This window comes from Camelus dromedarius, chromosome 17 (genome assembly GCF_036321535.1).
Source record: "Camelus dromedarius isolate mCamDro1 chromosome 17, mCamDro1.pat, whole genome shotgun sequence".
In the NCBI taxonomy this organism is placed as follows: Eukaryota; Metazoa; Chordata; class Mammalia; order Artiodactyla; family Camelidae; genus Camelus; species Camelus dromedarius.
Window position 1 is genome coordinate 19,662,877 of NC_087452.1, and position 18,154 is coordinate 19,681,030.

Sequence of the window (18,154 nt, forward strand, 5' to 3'; positions counted from 1 at the left end):
ATACCCTATGAATATAAGTACCTCAGCTTTCTTTGATATTTGTTCAGAAGGAAAATTCATTTGTATAATCTATCAAGCATATAACAATGTGCTTTTGATGGTGAAAATTGTTTTATAAATATTAATAGGTGTGTTTTTTCACCCACTTTGTATACAGAGTGGCCTTTGTTCAAGTTGAGTTTTCTATAGAATTGATGTTTCATTAATGTGACATTGAAAGTCTTAATATCTGAACCAAGCTCAGTACCTCCAAAAATACATTTTACCATAGTTTGTTGTTTTATTAACTGAAGAAGCCAAGGTTTGAGCAAGCAAGTTTATTTTGTTGCCTTACTGTTGACATAGACAATCCATTTTTAACCCACCAGTTCTGAAAGTATACTTGGAAGGATTTTACAGGGGGAAATTAGCATAGAAAAGTCAGTCAGTATTCAGGGATTAATCTGCTCCTTTTATGCAAGCTGCAAGTTTTTTTTTTTTTTTAATGTTGTTTGATAATACTTCTTTGTTTTCATGCTAAGTAGGTTGCACTTTTCTAAGTTTCTCCTTCACTGGTACAAATATGACACCTGTGACTATTTCATCAGTTGTTCAGGCAGGACACAAATGTGATGAGAACTGTGACTTTGCAGCAGTTGGTAACCTTTTTCTGTAAAGGGCCAGTTAGTAAATATTTTGGGGTTTGGGGGCCATGTAGTCTCTCTTGCACCCACTCATCTCTGCTTTTGTTTTGGGATAGCATCCATAAAAGCATGTAAACGAATGGTTGTGGCTGAATTCCAATAAAACCTTATTTACAGAAACAGGTAGTGAGCTGGCCTGAGTGCTCTACTCTGCCACCCCCTGACCTAGATTTTTACTTGGGGCTCTTTTATCCCAAGTTTTAGCCACCACAGCCTTGTGCAAAGGTGTGGTATGATTCAGGGGTCGCCAAGCCATCTCTTTCATCAACATCCTGCAGGCAAAGTCTCCTTCCCTGTGAATTATGAAGCCTGAAATGCCAGCCATTAAAATTCTTCCTGTGGGAAAATTCTGATGTGTTCAGAAGATGGTTATTTTTATTGAAAACCATAGGTAGCCTGTACATGGATAAACTCCACTAGGCATAAGTTTAGATTTAATCTGAACAGCAGTCTAGGATTGTCAGGGAGCGGGACAAAGTACAGGTCATATTCTGTGATAAGAAAAGAGGAGAATCCTATAGCCTAGCCTGCAGCAGTGTGGAGGCCTAAGAAGGCACTATGCACATGGAGGATGAAGGTGGTAGTGATAACCACAGTAAAATGTGGCTGAGTCATAATGACCGGTGGGTGCCAGCTGTCAGTGAGTCTAAGTGATTTGCGTACCATCTCTCCTTCCATCAACACGGTGCAGTAGAAAATACTCTGGTCCCCATCTGATAGACAGAGCCACTGGTCTTGATGGCTCCCTGGTTAAGAAGTATGAGAGCTGTAATTTGTAACCAGGTGTTTTTGATGCCAGAGTCTACATCAGGTGGTCAAGTTCAAGGGAAAACTTTCAGATGGTATAACATTATAAACTGAAATTGTAAGGCGGGAAAGCACTTTGTATGTTTGGGACCACTTTTGAAATATTTAGTATGCATAATAAATATGTGTCTAAGAGAGTCCTTGTCCTTCATTAAAGTGCTTTATCCCCCCTTGACCTTCACCCTCCCCAAAAAAGATTTTAGGCATTAAGGGTGGCAATTCAGTTTTGGATGTCTTTCTTTGCTCATAAGTTGCCTTACTTACTTCCTATTTATGCAGTGCTTTTAACTTCTCAGAGCACTTGGACATATATACATGACCCTAATTAGGTTGTTTAATTTTCTCTACAGTGGGAGAACAGTTGGTAAGGGGCCACTGTAGCTACACTTTTATCCCACAGATAATGATACCTGTAGATAAACCTTTTATTTTACCTCACAGTCGTCATCTTTAAGCCCTGGGTTAACTCTGAAGTTCTCTCAAGATGGTCCCTAAGTACTGAACTCGTTTCTGTGCTTGATATGTATCATACTACAGGAAAAAGAGTCTTTTGAAAATCTGACTTTGCAGGCATTTAGCTTGGGACTGCCTTCTGAACTTTGCATACATGTCTGTTAATTATGCTCTCTCTCAGGTAGCTTGTAATTGTAATCTTTGTGAGGGGCAAAGATCAGCCTGGACCTATACTGATTTACTGGTTTATTGATCTTCACCAAGAATTCTTTTATTTGAAACTCTTCACTTAGGAAGTCAATTTGGTAGCGTTTGCCCATTCATTCTGAACATGTTGGTTACAAGTAATCTTACCAATGAGTAATGGAGGAGCTAAAATCACTAATAAACTAATTAAAATATATTTATAAACCCAGTGGACAGCCAGGAATGAAGTTGCTTTCCTATTGATTGTTATACCAGTCATTAATTGCTGAGAAAATGCTGCTGTAGCAAGAGAGAACATTGACTAATTCCTTTGGTAATGTAGGATCCCATCAGGATTTCAGTATTCTGGAAAGTAATTACTCATTTGCTCCAAGTAGTCACAGTGTGTGGACATTTTGTGGCAAGACAAGGGACTGAAGCAGACATTAAATTCCATATGAGAGTCTCTTGTCAGTCCGTGCTACTTCAAATAATTTGTGGTTTGGACTTTTATTTATGCGGCATATTCTTAGATGTTAATATGCCTATTCTGCACAGATACCAAAGTGCTCAATTATTGTGGTAGAGAGACCCTTGGAGAAACCCTGTACTTGGGGTCTTTAACTCCAGGATGCTACTGTGTAATAATATTTTCTTTTCATAGGAAGCAGGTGGAAGTAACAGATTATGGTCATTGATTTGGAGTGAAATATACAACAGTGGTTGCTTCCTTTTAAAGAGTTAGCTGCCTATCAGCAATGATGGAGGAGTATGGGCAATATCTAAATTTATGGTCAGAGATCCCTGCCTATCGGTATCCCAGTACAGTAAAAGAAGTTTATGATGGAATGTCATCATAGACAACTAATTCCTACTCTAGGGGATGTAATAGAAGGGAGCAGATCCTAGACACCAGGCACACCTCCCCTTCCCACTGCAATTGCTCCCTGATTGTACATATAGAAGATTTATAAATCAAGGAAAACTGTGGTCCATTCCTGTCAATGAGTGAGTTTCACTGTGTTCAGGGCTCTTAAGTGAAAAGAGAGTTAGAGATTTCTACCAGCACCAGACAGTAGAGACCATGGTGCTAATACTTCCTGGCAGCCTTCCATTATAACTGACCAGTGTTGGTCTCTTAATTGTTTGTAATCTGAATCCCAAGAGTCATAAGATGGTCTTGCTCGCATCAAAATGATGGTCTTGTTTTAGCAGACCCCAGAGTAAGTCTGTCCCCAGTTGAAGGATTGTTGTTTCAGTTTTCCAGAGAAGAAAACTGAGGTCCAGAAAGGAAGTAGGTTATTTTTATCAAGGTTACAGAGTTAGTTAAGGATCAAATACTTAAAAAAGAAATATATTGATTATGGCCTGTTGTTCTTTCCACTAAATCTTCCCAACATATTAGTGAGGATACTGATTAAATAAAAACTTCACTTTGCAGCATCAGAAGAAGAACAAAGGAGGACAGCAGGATTAAGCATTATCATCTAGTTTTTCTTTGTGTTGAAGGGAAAGGTGATGATCAGCAGTTAAATACTAAAAATAAGAAATGTAGTAAAATAGCATGTCAAAGCTGTATGTGGCTGTGCACTTATGTAGCTTTTAATGGGTGATGGCAACTTAAATTGTTGTTTTATAGGAATCAATAGATGAAAGTTACTGTGCTTATTATTAGAACATAAGTCCCTTGAGAACAGGGACTGTGTTGTGTTTATCTTTCTAGCCTTAAATTTTAAAGGTCAAGAAAGCCTTAATGGCTTCTCCTGCCTGTAGCATAAGAAAGAATGACAGTATTTGACTTTCTATCTCCTGCATTGTCAGCCTGGAGAACTTAATTTATAGACCCTTAAGAGATATTCAGTTATTTTCCTTTTTTATTTATCAGTTGTCTGTTTTGATGCCAAGATAAACTTTGATGACAACGCAGAATTCCGACAAAAGGATATATTTGCTATGGACGACAAATCAGAGAATGAGCCCATTGAAAATGAAGCTGCCAGATACGATCTAAAATACATAGGACTGGATGGGAACATTGCCTGCTTCGGTAAGAAAGCAATTATATCAAAAGAATGATTTGTGGATTTTTGCAGAATTTAGGGACCCCTGATTTCTGAAATGTTATTTCCTAATAGCAAGTAAACACAGGAAATTTTTGTAGCCAAAAGGTCTTAAGAAACAAACCAGTATTTCTTCCTGATGTTCATTTTGGCTAATGATCACTGGTTTAAAGCTGGGTTTCTCAGTTCTGGCCCTAGGAATGAACATTATGGGTGGGATAATTCTTTGCTGTGGGTCGCTGTCCTGTATTGCATTGTCACCAGTTGTGACAACTAAAAATGTCTCCAAGACATTGCTAAGTCTTTTGGTAGGCACAGTCACCCTAGTTGAGAACCACTGTTTTGAATCATCTCAGCTAAACTTTGACTCGTAAAAGTCAGCACCTTTGCTACTCCAGTCAATGTTAATATGCTAGGAACTATTCCAAAATTTGGTTTATAATAAATTGCTGTCTTAGAGGAAGTAGAAGAGAACACAGACTTTAACCATTATACTAAAATTTCAGAGTCTATGAAAACCAAATGGTAAAATGTTTACTCCATTAATGTCAGTTTAGTAGTAAAACAATGGATTTTATCATAGTCATCTAAATTTGTGAAATTGGCTTATTAGCACAGATAAGAATAGATCTGTACAGGCTATACAATTTCTGTTATTGTCCACAGCTTATAGTACTGAGATTTATATGCTTCTCTGTTTCTGGTGGAACCAATTCATTGCACTAGAAACTGAGGTCTTAATCTTAATGGAATTAAAATAAGAAAGATTTGTAGCTCATTAAACCAACAGTATCATTATATTCAGAACTGAACAGACCTCATCCAGTAGATTGCTGTTCAATACAATAGAAAATGACATCCAATTACAAGTGATACCAAAAGCTCTTTCTTTGCATTGGAGCAAAATCTGTAATGTACCAGATCACTCACATCATTCTAATTTTGATAAGCTAAAATGCTCTCAATATTTGTACACGTTTAGAAAGGGGAAAGATATAATGGTGTGTTTAGAACAAGTTAAATACATTTTCTTCGTAGCCTCTGTAGGAGTGTGCATGTTTTGACCAAGTTAGTAGTCTCAGAAGCTATGATTAACACGTTTCGCATTGCTTAAGATCCTATATAAATCGTTTTTACTTCAGTTCCCACAGACTTTTAATTAAATTAGTCACAGTTCATAGGCTTACCTGGGAAATTCAAGAGTCAGAATAGTGAAAGGTACTTTACCTGGAGAGATTCTACTGTGTTCAGGAGATTTTTTTTTTGTGGTGGTGGGAACTTTCTAACCTAAGGAAAATCGTTTCCTAAAATTAAGCATAAGAAGCAAAAGAAATACAGTTGATCAATAATAAAGCTTAACTCTGGAAAATTAAGAATTTTGATGTTAAAACTCTTTTCTTAGTTTCCTAAGAAAAGCTCCTAAGGTGTTAGTACATTTTGGTTCTAGTTTTAATGATAAGGTTGCTGATGAACATTTCTTACATTAATTTGAAAAACAAACAGGGGTTAGGAATATTGTTTTGATGCTGTCATTTGTTCATTTGTTTTCTAAGTTTCTCCAGAGAACGCATAAACATGCTTAGTTGCACTAAGTGTAAAAAAATGTGGAGTCCCATTGAAGCTGGGACCCCTGTCATTCACACTCAGAGGGATACCACATTCAAAGGAGCGTATTCTCAGCAAGCAAAAAATTAAAAGAATCACATTCTTTACTCAAATCTCTTAAAGAATACAAAAGAATTAATTTATAGGCTCTAGCAACTTTTCCTAGCCTTTTTCCTCTCTTTCCCAGTTTCTCTTAAACTCTATACTTTCCAGAACCTAAAACTCATCTCCTAATAGTCCAAATTGACTATTTACTGAAACTCTTTTCTTTCTGTTTCCCAGATTGATTTAAGTTCTCAGTAAATCCTTCTCTCCTTTCCTAGGTCTTTTTTGTTTATTCTTTTATGCACATTTCCTGATTCTTTCTCCTTAAAGTATGTGAATTTCTCCAGTTGAACAGAATTCCAAGCACAGTGGAAATTGGCCTAGTAATGACAGGGTTCACTTTTTGCAGTATGGGGGAGGGACGAAGTTTATGCACCCTTTCATGTTGCTGTCTTTATCCTGTCTTGTGTGCCATTTGCACTTCACAGTGAATGGTGCTGGACTTGCCATGGCTACCTGTGACATCATTTTCCTGAATGGTGGGAAGCCAGCCAACTTCTTGGATCTTGGTGGCGGTGTAAAGGAATCTCAAGTGTATCAAGCATTCAAATTGCTCACAGCTGATCCTAAGGTAACCTCTCTTTTTAGGGAGATTGTATGATGTTCAGATTTCTCACCATCTATAGCTACCTTGCTCGTGCTGCTAAGGGTTCATAAGCCAACACATGTACTTTGCAGCCCCAGATGCAAATCCTGCCTTATATCCTGCTGGAATATGTGATGATTTAAATCATCTGGGTGAAAGGCTCATAAGTGACCCCAGAATCTTATTTCAGAGTTTGTGCTTACGAAGTTCTGGGAGGTGGAAGGAAATTAAAATTGAAGTGTAGTGCATACAGGGAAACATTGGTTGGCATGAAATATTATTTGGATATTTCACACTGAAGCAATTAGTTCTACACTTACGTGATTTATAGAGGACTGAGTCTCAGATTCCTTCCATCAAGAGGCTGACGGTATTATAAGATGAAGACAGAAGAAAATTACAGGATTATAATATAGATTACTGGAAAATAATGACCCCACCTCCTTCTGTATGCTTTTTAATTTTCATCTCTGATGACTATGTACATTATAGTTTGTAACAAATGCTCTAAGTAGCATATAATGTTGCTTCATGGGCATCTTTTCTTCTTAACTAGAATGGACCTCTCACACCGATGCTAGGTGAATAATAGGTATTCAATGAATAATCAGTTTAAATATTAATATGGTTTGTTTCCACTGTAGATATTCAGTTGTCTTTGATAACAAGGTTTAGGTGAATATCATTACATGAAAATAACTAATATTTTTTGAATATCTGATATATGTCCTTTAATTAACAGTTCTGTGGTATAGTGTATGTCACACAATCATATGATTGTAAACTTTATTTGAGAATCATTATCTGAATTTAGCTACAGTATATAATACATTCTTTTGGTTCCTGACATATCTGAAGACATGGGAAATCTGAACCGTCACTAAGAAAATCATGAATGAAAACAGTATCAGAATTTTTTGAAAGAAATCTGATCTGAACTTAATATGGAAGCTTCCCATTCATAAGTATACTGGTATTTGGGGCCTTATATGCATAAAATTTTGTTTTAGGTTAGTGGTATGCTTATCTGTTTTCATTATGACTTAGTTGGTAACCTTATGTTTTTGCTAAACCTCTTCCTTCTCATTCACACATATGCATATAATGGTTAAGCATTATCAGCAACTTACCTTCATTTCTCGAGTGCTTCAGGAATAGCTAAGTTCCTGAAGTCCAAAGTTACACAACCATGAAGTGTCTGCAGTTGATTTTTCTGTTTATGTAAGCACTTTGTTTTCTTTGGTTAAGTAGGAACATTATCGGAGGCTCCCTAATCATTTATTAACTCCTTTATCCCTCTTTCCTTCTTTTTCCTAAGAATCATTTTTGTCCCAGAGATTTTTAAACCTGTTGAAATCTATAAGTACCATGGACATAACAGACAGCTCTTTAAACCACTTGAACCACAAAGTACCCAGAGGACAAGCAGCTGCCATAAAACGCTGAACTTTTAGTGTCTACTGAAATTCAGTGCTAGGAATAACAGAGAGCTATGGAAGGATTAAATCTACCAGGACAATCATTGCATTTTCTGTCAACTGTCTTTTCTTAGTGGCTGATCCTGAATGTTAATTTTATAAAAGTACAGGAAGAGAATGAAAAATCACTTGGAAAGCATTAAAAAAAAAAAAAAAGCAGTTTCTTCAAAAATGTTGACTTTACCCTATAGAATATTTTCATATGCTTAGAGTATATAAACTTTTTAAAGATTGGCTGTCATCTTGGGTGGATAAAGGTATGTGGGAGTTATTTTATTTTTCTCATGCTATATCAGGAAAATGAATGCTTGGCTCATCTCACAGTACATTTTCCAAATCTTGAAATTTCAAAGCCAGTTAAAAAGCATAGAAGTGCAGTGGCTATTTTCAATCCTGGCATTGTTTCACAGATTTCAGAACAGAGGCTAAAAAATAGTATAGATGAATTGATTTGATCTTGCAAGGAAACTGGTTATAGTTCTGGCAGTAATTATTTCAAGTAGAATCTCATCCGGTTGCCCAGAAGCAGAGATTCCCCAGAGCCCAAAGCTAATTATTTCAAAGGCATTGATTTTCTTGTTAGATATAGGGAACAGTCAGTTGAATATACTGAAACTCAAAATTACAGGAGGCCCGTTGTTGTTAAACCTAAATCAACTGCTGCTAACAACTACTTGTTTGTCATATGTACAAGCTAATTCCATTGATCAAGTAATAAACATCATCATTGAAGAAAAATGTTATGGATTGACATATATTTCCACTCATAATGGCAGCCGTGGAACTGAGACTTGTATTCATTTTGCCTGACTAATAGTCCAAATGCCGATTTTCATTGGGATCCAACACAAGTGCCTTTATGACTAATGCTTTCCTTATTTGTTTGTAATATACATAAAATGAAGTTCCTCTGCCAAACTGTCTAAAATAAGAATGTTTACAAGATAGTTCACTTTCTAAACTGGATTCCCATGAAGTGTATCATTAAATATTTTATAATTCTCTTATTTTCCAGCTGGGCTGGAGATGAGAAAAAGGTAAGAGTTTGTTCTGCTGGTGGTAGAAAAGATCTGATCTTATCCTCATCATTTTAACTTAGAGGATTCTAAACACTAGCAGTCTTAAAATCCCAGGGAGTAAAAATGATATAAAATAAAGAGTAGAAGTAGAATTTTGTGATAATCTATAAAGAATTAGAACACATTTAAAGGAGAAGCACTATCAAGAATGTTACCCTTAGGTTTTTTTTCCCTGAATCATGCTTTGACTTTTATTTCTAATTCTAATCTTAGAATTCCAAAGGTGTAGAAAATGAGTACAGCAACATCTGGAGTATGTAAAACATCTTGCAAAAATGAATAAAAGGAAATGACAGTTGATGTGAATCTCAGTGGTAAGCTTGGCTCTATTGTCCAGAGTTAAGCAAATCTGTTGCCCTCTAGAGGCCTGATTTTGAAAAGCGGTAGCATATGATTAGCATTAGTGAAGTCACCTCAGTTGATTGGACTATGCTTCCTAGTTTAGATCTAACTTAGAGTCAAATTTCCAAAGGCCTTTAAATGTCTAGGAAGAAATGTGTGATAAAAGAACTAAGTACTAGTTTAAGAAGGAAGGGATTCTCAGTGGGGCTCTGGTGCCAGGCAGCTTGGGTTCCAGTCCTGTCTTTACTGCATATTGGCCATGCGACCTTAAGCATGTCCTGTAACTTCAATGTGTCTTGGTTTCCTTTTTTATACTGTGGAAATAACAACAGTACTTACTACCTCAGAGGATTATTTTATTGTATGAATTGAGATACACACACACATTTCCCATTTAAAGGGGCAAAAATTTCACATGACGGTATCATTTAAAATTTTTAATAAACTTTTATTATTAAAGTATAACTTACATAGAGAAGAGTATACAAATCCTAAGTATGTAGTTCAATAAATTATCACAAAGTGAACATATCCTTGGAGCCTCTTACCACATCAGGAAATATAACATGACCAGAGTTGTGGACTGAATGTTGTCTTCTCGTAATTTATATGTCGAAATCCCACCCTTCAATGTGATGGTATGAAGAGGTGGGGCCTTTGGAAGATAATGAGATCATGAGGGTAGAGCCCGCATGCATGGGATTAGTGTCCTTATGAAAGAGACCACAGAGAGCTCTCTTGCCTTGTCCACAATGTGAGGACATAGCTGGAAGACAGCCACCTGTGTATCAGTATGGTGACACTAAATCTGCCGGTGCCTTGACCTTAGACTTGCCAGCCTCCAGAATTGTGAGAAACATTTGTTTGTTGTTTAAGCCACCCAGTCCATGGTAGTTGGTATAGCAGCCTGAGTAGATTAAGACAGTCACCATCCACTTTTGGCCTCCCCACTGTTCTCCTGATACCCTGCTTTCTCCCGAAAGATAGCACTGTCCTAACTTCTAATGTCATAGATTTGTTTTGCCTGGTCTTGAGCATAGTACAAATGGAATCATATAATGTGTGTACTTTAGTATTTGCCATCTTTCACTTGACTTTTATTTCTCAGACTCACTTGCATTTTATGTAATAGTGGTTCACTTATTCTTGCTACTGTGTAGTATTCTGCAAGAACTTTTCTGTCATCTGTGATAGACATTTGTGTCATTCTCATTTTTGACTATCATGAGTAATGTTGCTATGAACATTCTCATACATGTCCTTTGGAGCACATTTTTGTGGTGTATATACTTGGAACTAGAATTTCTGGATCATAGGGACTTCATGTGCACAGCTTGAATTGATACTGCCAAACAGGTCTCTAGATGTGCTAGTTTACACTCACGTAGGTGTGTATGGGAAGTCCAGTTTCCCCACACCCTCACCAACATTTAGCACAGTCTTTTCATTTTTACTCCTTCTGATAGGTATGTGGTCGTAACTCATTGTGGTTTAATGCCTTTCCCTCATAACTGATGAGGGTGAACACTTTTTCATGTGCTTATTAGTTATTTGAATATACTCTTTCAACTTCTGTCACCTCATGTGTAATGTAAACATGAAAATAATACCCCAAAGCATTGTTTTGTTATCATCTAAGATATATGTGGAAGTACTTGGCAAACCTTTCCTAAGCATGATGAAAACTTAAGTGTTGGTTTGTTTTTTTTTTAGTGTTCATTTTGATTATCATTTTCAAGGCCTAGATTTAGAATTATTGAAACAGTGGGAAATAAATGGTCATCTACAGAAATGGGAGCTGTCTGAAACAGTTCAGTGACACAGCGTTACTGCCTGTGTTGTTTTGAAATTGATGGAATGTGTAAGCAATTCAGTAGCTTGCAGTGACTCTCCCTTCAGAGAACCAAGAAAATATAGTTTAATAAAGGGAAGATTAAATTCATGTTTAGAAGGACCACAAAATACAAATTTGAGAAGAGGCCAGCTGCTTTAGCTCTGTGGTAAGTGCTTCAAAAGTCTTTAGAATTTGAGGCCAGAGAAGTAAAACTGCATACTTTATTTTCACCATGGGGTTTATTCAGATGTTTTAAGTTGTAATAAATGTTTTAGAATTAATCCGTGCTAAATACCTCATATATTTTTAACTCATACATTTAGAGTGTATTTAAAACAAAACACAATATTGTCTTTTTCTCTTATATTCATGCTTGTATTAGAGGCGTGAAGCAAAACTCATTTCATTACACACTATGTGTATTTGCTGAAATGCCTTACCTGCAAGGGAATATTTATTTCTGGGGGTAATAGAACTCTTGTAGGTATTTATTTTCAAATATAGTGTCCAGTACTTTTTAAACATGAGCATTATTTTTGAAATGACTACCCTACATCTCTATTCTTACAGGCCAGTTTGAAAACAAATTCTACTTTCATATCGAGTTGGAAAGCAGCCATTCTTTATGGCGATCATCTACCGATAGCCTGATCTGAGAAGAGTAAAAATGATTTTGTGCTTATGAAGCTGCAGCCTGTCATTTGGTTTCTTCTTCCCCCAGAATAGCCCTTGTTTAGGGTAATCGCTGTGTGTATTAGGGTAACCACTGTGCATATCCAGGAAGATGGAAAGTCATCTTCCTCAGGCTCATTTCTCCTCTCATTGGTTTTCCTACTGCCATGAATTCATAAATGTTGATGATTTTGTATTTCTTTTCCTGACTTCCATTTGACCCAAATTTCCAAGAACGCCTGGCTCTCCATGTCCAACCTACCTGCCAGTACTTCCCAGTAAGAGCTGGTCCTGGTGAAGGCAGTTGTTTCTGTGTCTCACCCATGGTCGATGTGTCTGCTAGCTACTGCATTTTCAAAGAATCCCTTCTGGAACACTCTAAATCTATTTTCATGCTCCTTGCTGACATACTCTCAGAAATAAATCAAAAATAAGGTTTGTACTCTGCTCTGCTTCTCAAAATTCAGATTTTAATGTGCCTTGTTCTGTTTCACGACGAGTAATTTAAAGAATTTAACAGACATTGGGCTGTTTTAGTAAATTTTATATTTGGTCCTGGCATACTCAGTAATTGATTATGAATCCTGTATGGAGAGGCCTTTTTAGATTGTTAAAGAGAAATGGACTACTAATCAAATTATAATACCATGTAGGTTGGGAATAATATATACTTCATAGAGGAGTTAGGGGTTTTTTCCCTCTTAATGTCATTGCATTGAGAAAAGAAATCATTGAAACATGACAGGATATATTTTCTATTGTTACATATTTTCTATAGTACATTTTTTTTACACAGTGATCAAATATCGCCTGGATTAAGGTCAAGCATCTCTGAATCTGAAGAATAATCTTATAATGGTAGAGTGATTAAGGCATCTGAAGGTTTTACTGTTACTGTTTTTGAGGTATTGTTTTAGAATCCAAATAATGCCTGGTAGAGGAATCACTGGGTGTGGGAGTGAATTTAGTATAATTATTCAGGAGAACAAGGTTAAAAACCAACTTTGAACTGTGAAGGCGTCTGATTCCTCTGTTCTGCAGAAGTGAGCTGTAGTGTGTTGGGATGAGCCCCAGTGGATCAGGAGATTGAAGACACTGTAAATCTTTTTCCTTCTTCCCTCCATGGCGCCCCCACCCACTGCCAGAGGATTAGGAGTTAGGAATGATTGTCTTGTTCCTAAAAGAGCAACATGTCCATATGGGCTTGCTGAAGAAATTGGCCTGACTCACAGTGGCTTCTACGTAGTGCTCTGTCTTTATGTTAGGGTGTTTTATTAAGCAGCATCCCATTTCCCCTAATTATTAAGCTAGGGAAACATAAAACATAGAAAAGTAAAAAATACGTCAATTACATATACATAGACTTTTTAGTGAATAAAATGATATTCATTTAAAACTAGTATCAATATAAGTGACACTATTATATAGTCTGCTTTTTTCACTATTTTGGTACTTTTTGCCTATCTTTGTAAAGTACTCTACAACATCTTTGGTGACTAAACAGTATTTACTTGTATGGATATATACATTTAATTAACCAGTCCTCTGTTACTTGGTATTCATAATGCTTCCAACTTAAAATAATGCTGCTGTGAACCTCCGTGTATTCAGAACTTTACAGATAAGTCAGATTATTTACTTAAGATGGACTCTTAGACGTGTGAGGGTAAAAATGTATAGACATGCTAAAGTTTTCACACGTATTGCCAAATTATCTCAATACTATTCAAAGGAACATGGAGGACTTTTAATCAAATAAGTTTTCCTACATCCTGGCCGTAATTACTGGACTACTGTCATGAGAGGTAACATTTTAAAATTTTTTCTTTTATTGAGCATTTTTGATTACTTCTGTTATAACCTGCCTATTCATATCATTTGCCCAGTTTCCCATTGTGATCTCACTCTTTGTCATAGAGATTTACAGTGCAGTGTGTGTGTGTGTATTTTGAAATCAGGGGAATGGGTCCTTTTATATATGTTGCCATCTTTTTTTTTTTTTTTGGTCCATCTTGTTTCTTTCTTTGAATTGGTCTATATAAATTTTTATTAGCTCACTATATGTATGTACACCTGAAATTCTGTTATGTATTATGTACTGAGACCAAGTGATGCATATTATTTTTCTTTGCTATTATTTCATTAGTTTCTCATGAAACTTTTAGTAAGACTTCTTAAATTTATTGCTTCATGAATCACCATACTAAGGTACAGTTTCAAGTAGAAACATGGTATTCCCTACCCCTCCCACATAGGGTACAGTTCTCCAAATCTCATTTAAAGCAAGATGAATGTTGTTCTTTTAGGAGGCATGTTCCTCTAGTTATTAATAAGATTTTAAGTTATTTCTATGGAATGTTTTTTAAAATTTTGAAGGGATTTCATTATACCTTAACAAGCATTTGTTTCAACCAGTGTTCTTAGTACAGCTGATCTCCATCATTTGCAGACTCCATATTTGCGAATTTACCTATGTGCTAAAATTCATTTGTGATCCCAAAATCAATACTCACAGTGCTTTCACAGTCATTTGTGGAAGTACACAGAGCAGTAAAAAGTTTTAATTATCTGACATGCTATTCTCAGTTAAGGTCAAACAAGGCAACCTTCTCCTTTTTTGTTTCAGCTCTCCAACAGTAAACAAATGTCATTTTCACAATGTATTCAGTGCCCCCCTTTTTCATGTTTTTATCCTTTTTGGTTTGTGATTTCACTGTTTAAAATGTACCCACATGTAGTGTTAGAGTACTGTCTGGTGCTATGTGTGTTACAGAGAAAATACATGTTCGATAAGCTTTGCTGAGGCATGACTTATAATGCTATTGGCCACAATTTCAATGGTAATGAATCAACATGGATATTAAATAAGGTATCCTTAAACAGAAACACACAGAAAACACAGTTATATATTGATTGGTTGACGAAAATGTTATGACCAGGGGCTTGCAGGAACCTAACCCTGTATGTCCTCTAGGAACAGTGGTTCAGTATTCACAAATTATGTGTTCACTGCAACTTTATAGACCATAACTGCTCTGAATGATGAGAATTAGCTTTACAATGTTTTAGATAATTACAGACAGCTCTTTAGAGATTTTATGCTAGAGATACTCCATTTTATATTTTTTAGAAAGGACATTCGGGATCCCCTAATATAAAGTAAAAATAAATCTTTTCTTTTCATAATTTGCATTTATATTTATTCTAAAGGGAAGTGTTTTGATTATGAGTACCTTTGGAATGTGTCACTAATGGCTTTTGAGACATATTACCTTTATACCTATGAATAAAGTGAATAAACCTTGAGAACATTTTAATTTAGCTTTTCACTTTTCAGTTAAGAATGATTTTGTTACTGAGATCCCTTTGCTTTATGCCTGTTGAAGGTTTTCTTTACATTTAAGAAAATTGATCACTTTTCACTTTTATAAATTCACCTTTCCTACTAGAAGTATAAGACTAAAAAATTGTCTCTAGCTTTATTCCCATAATACGACTGCTATTACGCTTTTTTAGATTTCTTTCCAGCATTATCTCTGCAGATCTTCTTCATAAGGTTATAATTAGAACGTCCTTCCTTTTGATGGCCTTTTTTGTTAGGCCAAAGTTACATGATATACATCTTCTCATATTGTTATCTGGGTTCCCTGACCGTGAATTTTATTAGCAGTATTAATAATGAGCAGTGTTTTAAAGGCTTCTTTTTATTTGGAAGATTATTTAAAGGAGCCTAGTATTTAAAATCTCTTTCAAAAAGTGTGTAAACTTTGTAAATTGGGTTTGCTAAATCAGGGTACAATATAGTTAACAAACAAATGCAACCATAACAAGTATAAAAAGCTTTGTGGAATAAACAGACTTTTATAAGAATAAAATAAGAAAATCAATGTAATCTGTAAGACCAAGCTAGATACCTCTTCAGTGTTTTATGCATTTACTACCTCCATGGACTGCTAATTTGAGTTTGTTTTAATTATCTGGGGATTGATAGTAAATCATTTATTAATATTTGATATAGTCATTCTGAATTGACTGGGACTCTGAAATACCTAAGAATTTTAGAGGTGTCCTAATCCCTTCCTGATAGCTCAGTTGAATATCTTCCTGATAAATATAGTCCAGTAAGGTAAGAGTTAAGGATGAGACTTGCCAGAAGTAGGAAATAAAGTCACCTTTATTTTTTTTTAATGCTTTTTTGGCCAGGATTCTCAAATGAATTATTGTGCTAAAGAACTTCTTAAGAATCCATTGATTTCTCTTTTCATTCTCTTTTCTTTGTCAGGGAGTAACATACTTTAAGCAAATTTCTAAAATAAATGTGTTTTTAATTAATCTCTATAACCCTCATCAGATGCCACGTTGGTGATAATTTGCCCCCATTTTCCTTTTCTATATGATATTTACAGTTTATAGTTGTCACCACTTAGTCATCTCCTTTATTCATTCATTTCTCTTTTTAAATCTCATAAAGTTACCTTGAAATATTCTTTCTTTGTTTTTTCCCTCCCACTTATTACTGCTTTTTCAGTAAACTTTCCATCTGCTTCATATTCTTTATAAATAGCTAAAGGAACAGTCTTTCCTTGAGTTTTTTTTTTTTTATTTTAGTCCATAGTTTTCTTTTGTTCAACTGTTGTTATGTACTTTATTATTTCTGACCACCCTTATGGCACATAGAACGTAGTAGCCTCTTCAAAAATGTCTTTTCAGAGCAAGTTGTTATTGACAGTCCATGTTTCTTTATTTCCGTGTAAGTAATCTAGCCGAATGTTCTCAGCCAGGAAGAAAAGCGTGACGAATCAATGAGTTGACTTTCTGAAACAATTCATTTCCTATTCTAGGTGCCAATGCACGTGTTTGGCAAGACTTGAATGGAATGGGGCAGTCTGGTAAGGACCATAGTCTTGAACTAGACTTGTCCTACAGGGCCTAGTGAGAATGGACGGATAGACCTCTTTGCAGAGGGTGGAATGAGGTTTTATCCAGCATCCACACACAGTAGCTACTATAGAGAATAGTTGATTATGCAGGGAGGATTGTGAGAGTGGAAAGAGGATCATACCTGAGAACCTCATGTTAGTAGAAGACAACAGGAGTACAAACATAGGGAGGCAATTCCTAAGTGGTATTTAGGGAATACTGTTAACAAGTAGCCAGTGTCACAGTTTGCAGGCCATAGTGCAGGGATCAAAGTATCCTGTACGCAGAAGCTTGGTTCTAGGAGGCTGGACTACCAGGCAGGTAACTAAGGTAGGAACTCAGCCATAGGTACAAGCCACTGTGTCAACCATGAGGTTGACTAGGCTCATCCCACAGTAAGAATGACTTTATTGAAGCAGGGGATATCCCCTGCCTATTGGGAAGCAGCTCTTCCAAGACCCCTTTATGAGGTCAAGACTAGTTCTTGAGACAACAGAATGACTAAGCTGAACAGTTCAGAAACATTAGCTGAAAAGGAATATAGTGTGTCTATATGCCAGGCATTCTTCTAGGCACTAAAAATAAGGTAATGATTGAAATAGAGTCTTGCTCTCTTGGAGCTGCCATTTTAGGGGAGGTAGATAGGCAATAAAGCCAATGAGTAAATAAATAGATATTATAAAACAAATACCTAACATACTGGTTGGTGATACTTGCTAAGTTGAAAAATAAAGTTGCAGAGGGGGCCTGAAAAATGCCAGGAGTTTATTATTTTCGATAGGTTTGTCCAAGGAAACCTCTAGATAAGTTTTACCTTAGAGAACAAAATGCCATAGCTGTTACATGATTTGGAGTCTAGATTTGTGGGAAATGACATATTTGCTACTAATGAAGGAGTCTGTCCGACATCTACATCCGTTGGAGCTGCCCTGCTTTCCTTTGTCTTTACTCACTACTTCTTTGCAAAAGTGTTCTAAGCAATGTTGCTTGCTTTATTATGGGTCTAAAAAAAAAAGGTTGTGTTCACTTGAATAGTGTACGCTGCTACTTTAATTTGGGTGGGGACTCTCTTGCAATTAGAGGTCCTTTGTGAACATCGAAGGATATTTTATTTACATATCCAGGACCCTCTCCTGGGGATGCTCTGTTACCACCTTTAAGTTCTTATGAAATGGAGCACTTCGAACACACGTATTAGTTAGCATTCCCAACAGGCAGCTGGCACAAATCCTAGTTAATTATTTTTCTTCCAGTTTATCTGTGAATTCTTTCATTAGTCGTTATCTGTAAGCATTCTGGACACATCCCTTTTTCTCAATTAGAACTCCAGTAGAATATTTTTGA

The 18,154-nt window shown here is 36.1% G+C and overlaps 1 protein-coding gene across 1 annotated transcript in view; it reads left to right on the forward strand.

Annotated features, from left to right (window-relative positions):
- Positions 1 to 18,154, forward strand: part of SUCLG2 (succinate-CoA ligase GDP-forming subunit beta) — a 244,437-nt gene that overhangs the window by 137,282 nt on the left and 89,001 nt on the right. The window contains exons 8-9 of the mRNA XM_031470701.2: positions 4,015 to 4,176; positions 6,328 to 6,470. Coding sequence (XP_031326561.1) covers positions 4,015 to 4,176; positions 6,328 to 6,470 — 305 coding nt within the window. The remainder of the gene's footprint in view (positions 1 to 4,014; positions 4,177 to 6,327; positions 6,471 to 18,154) is intronic.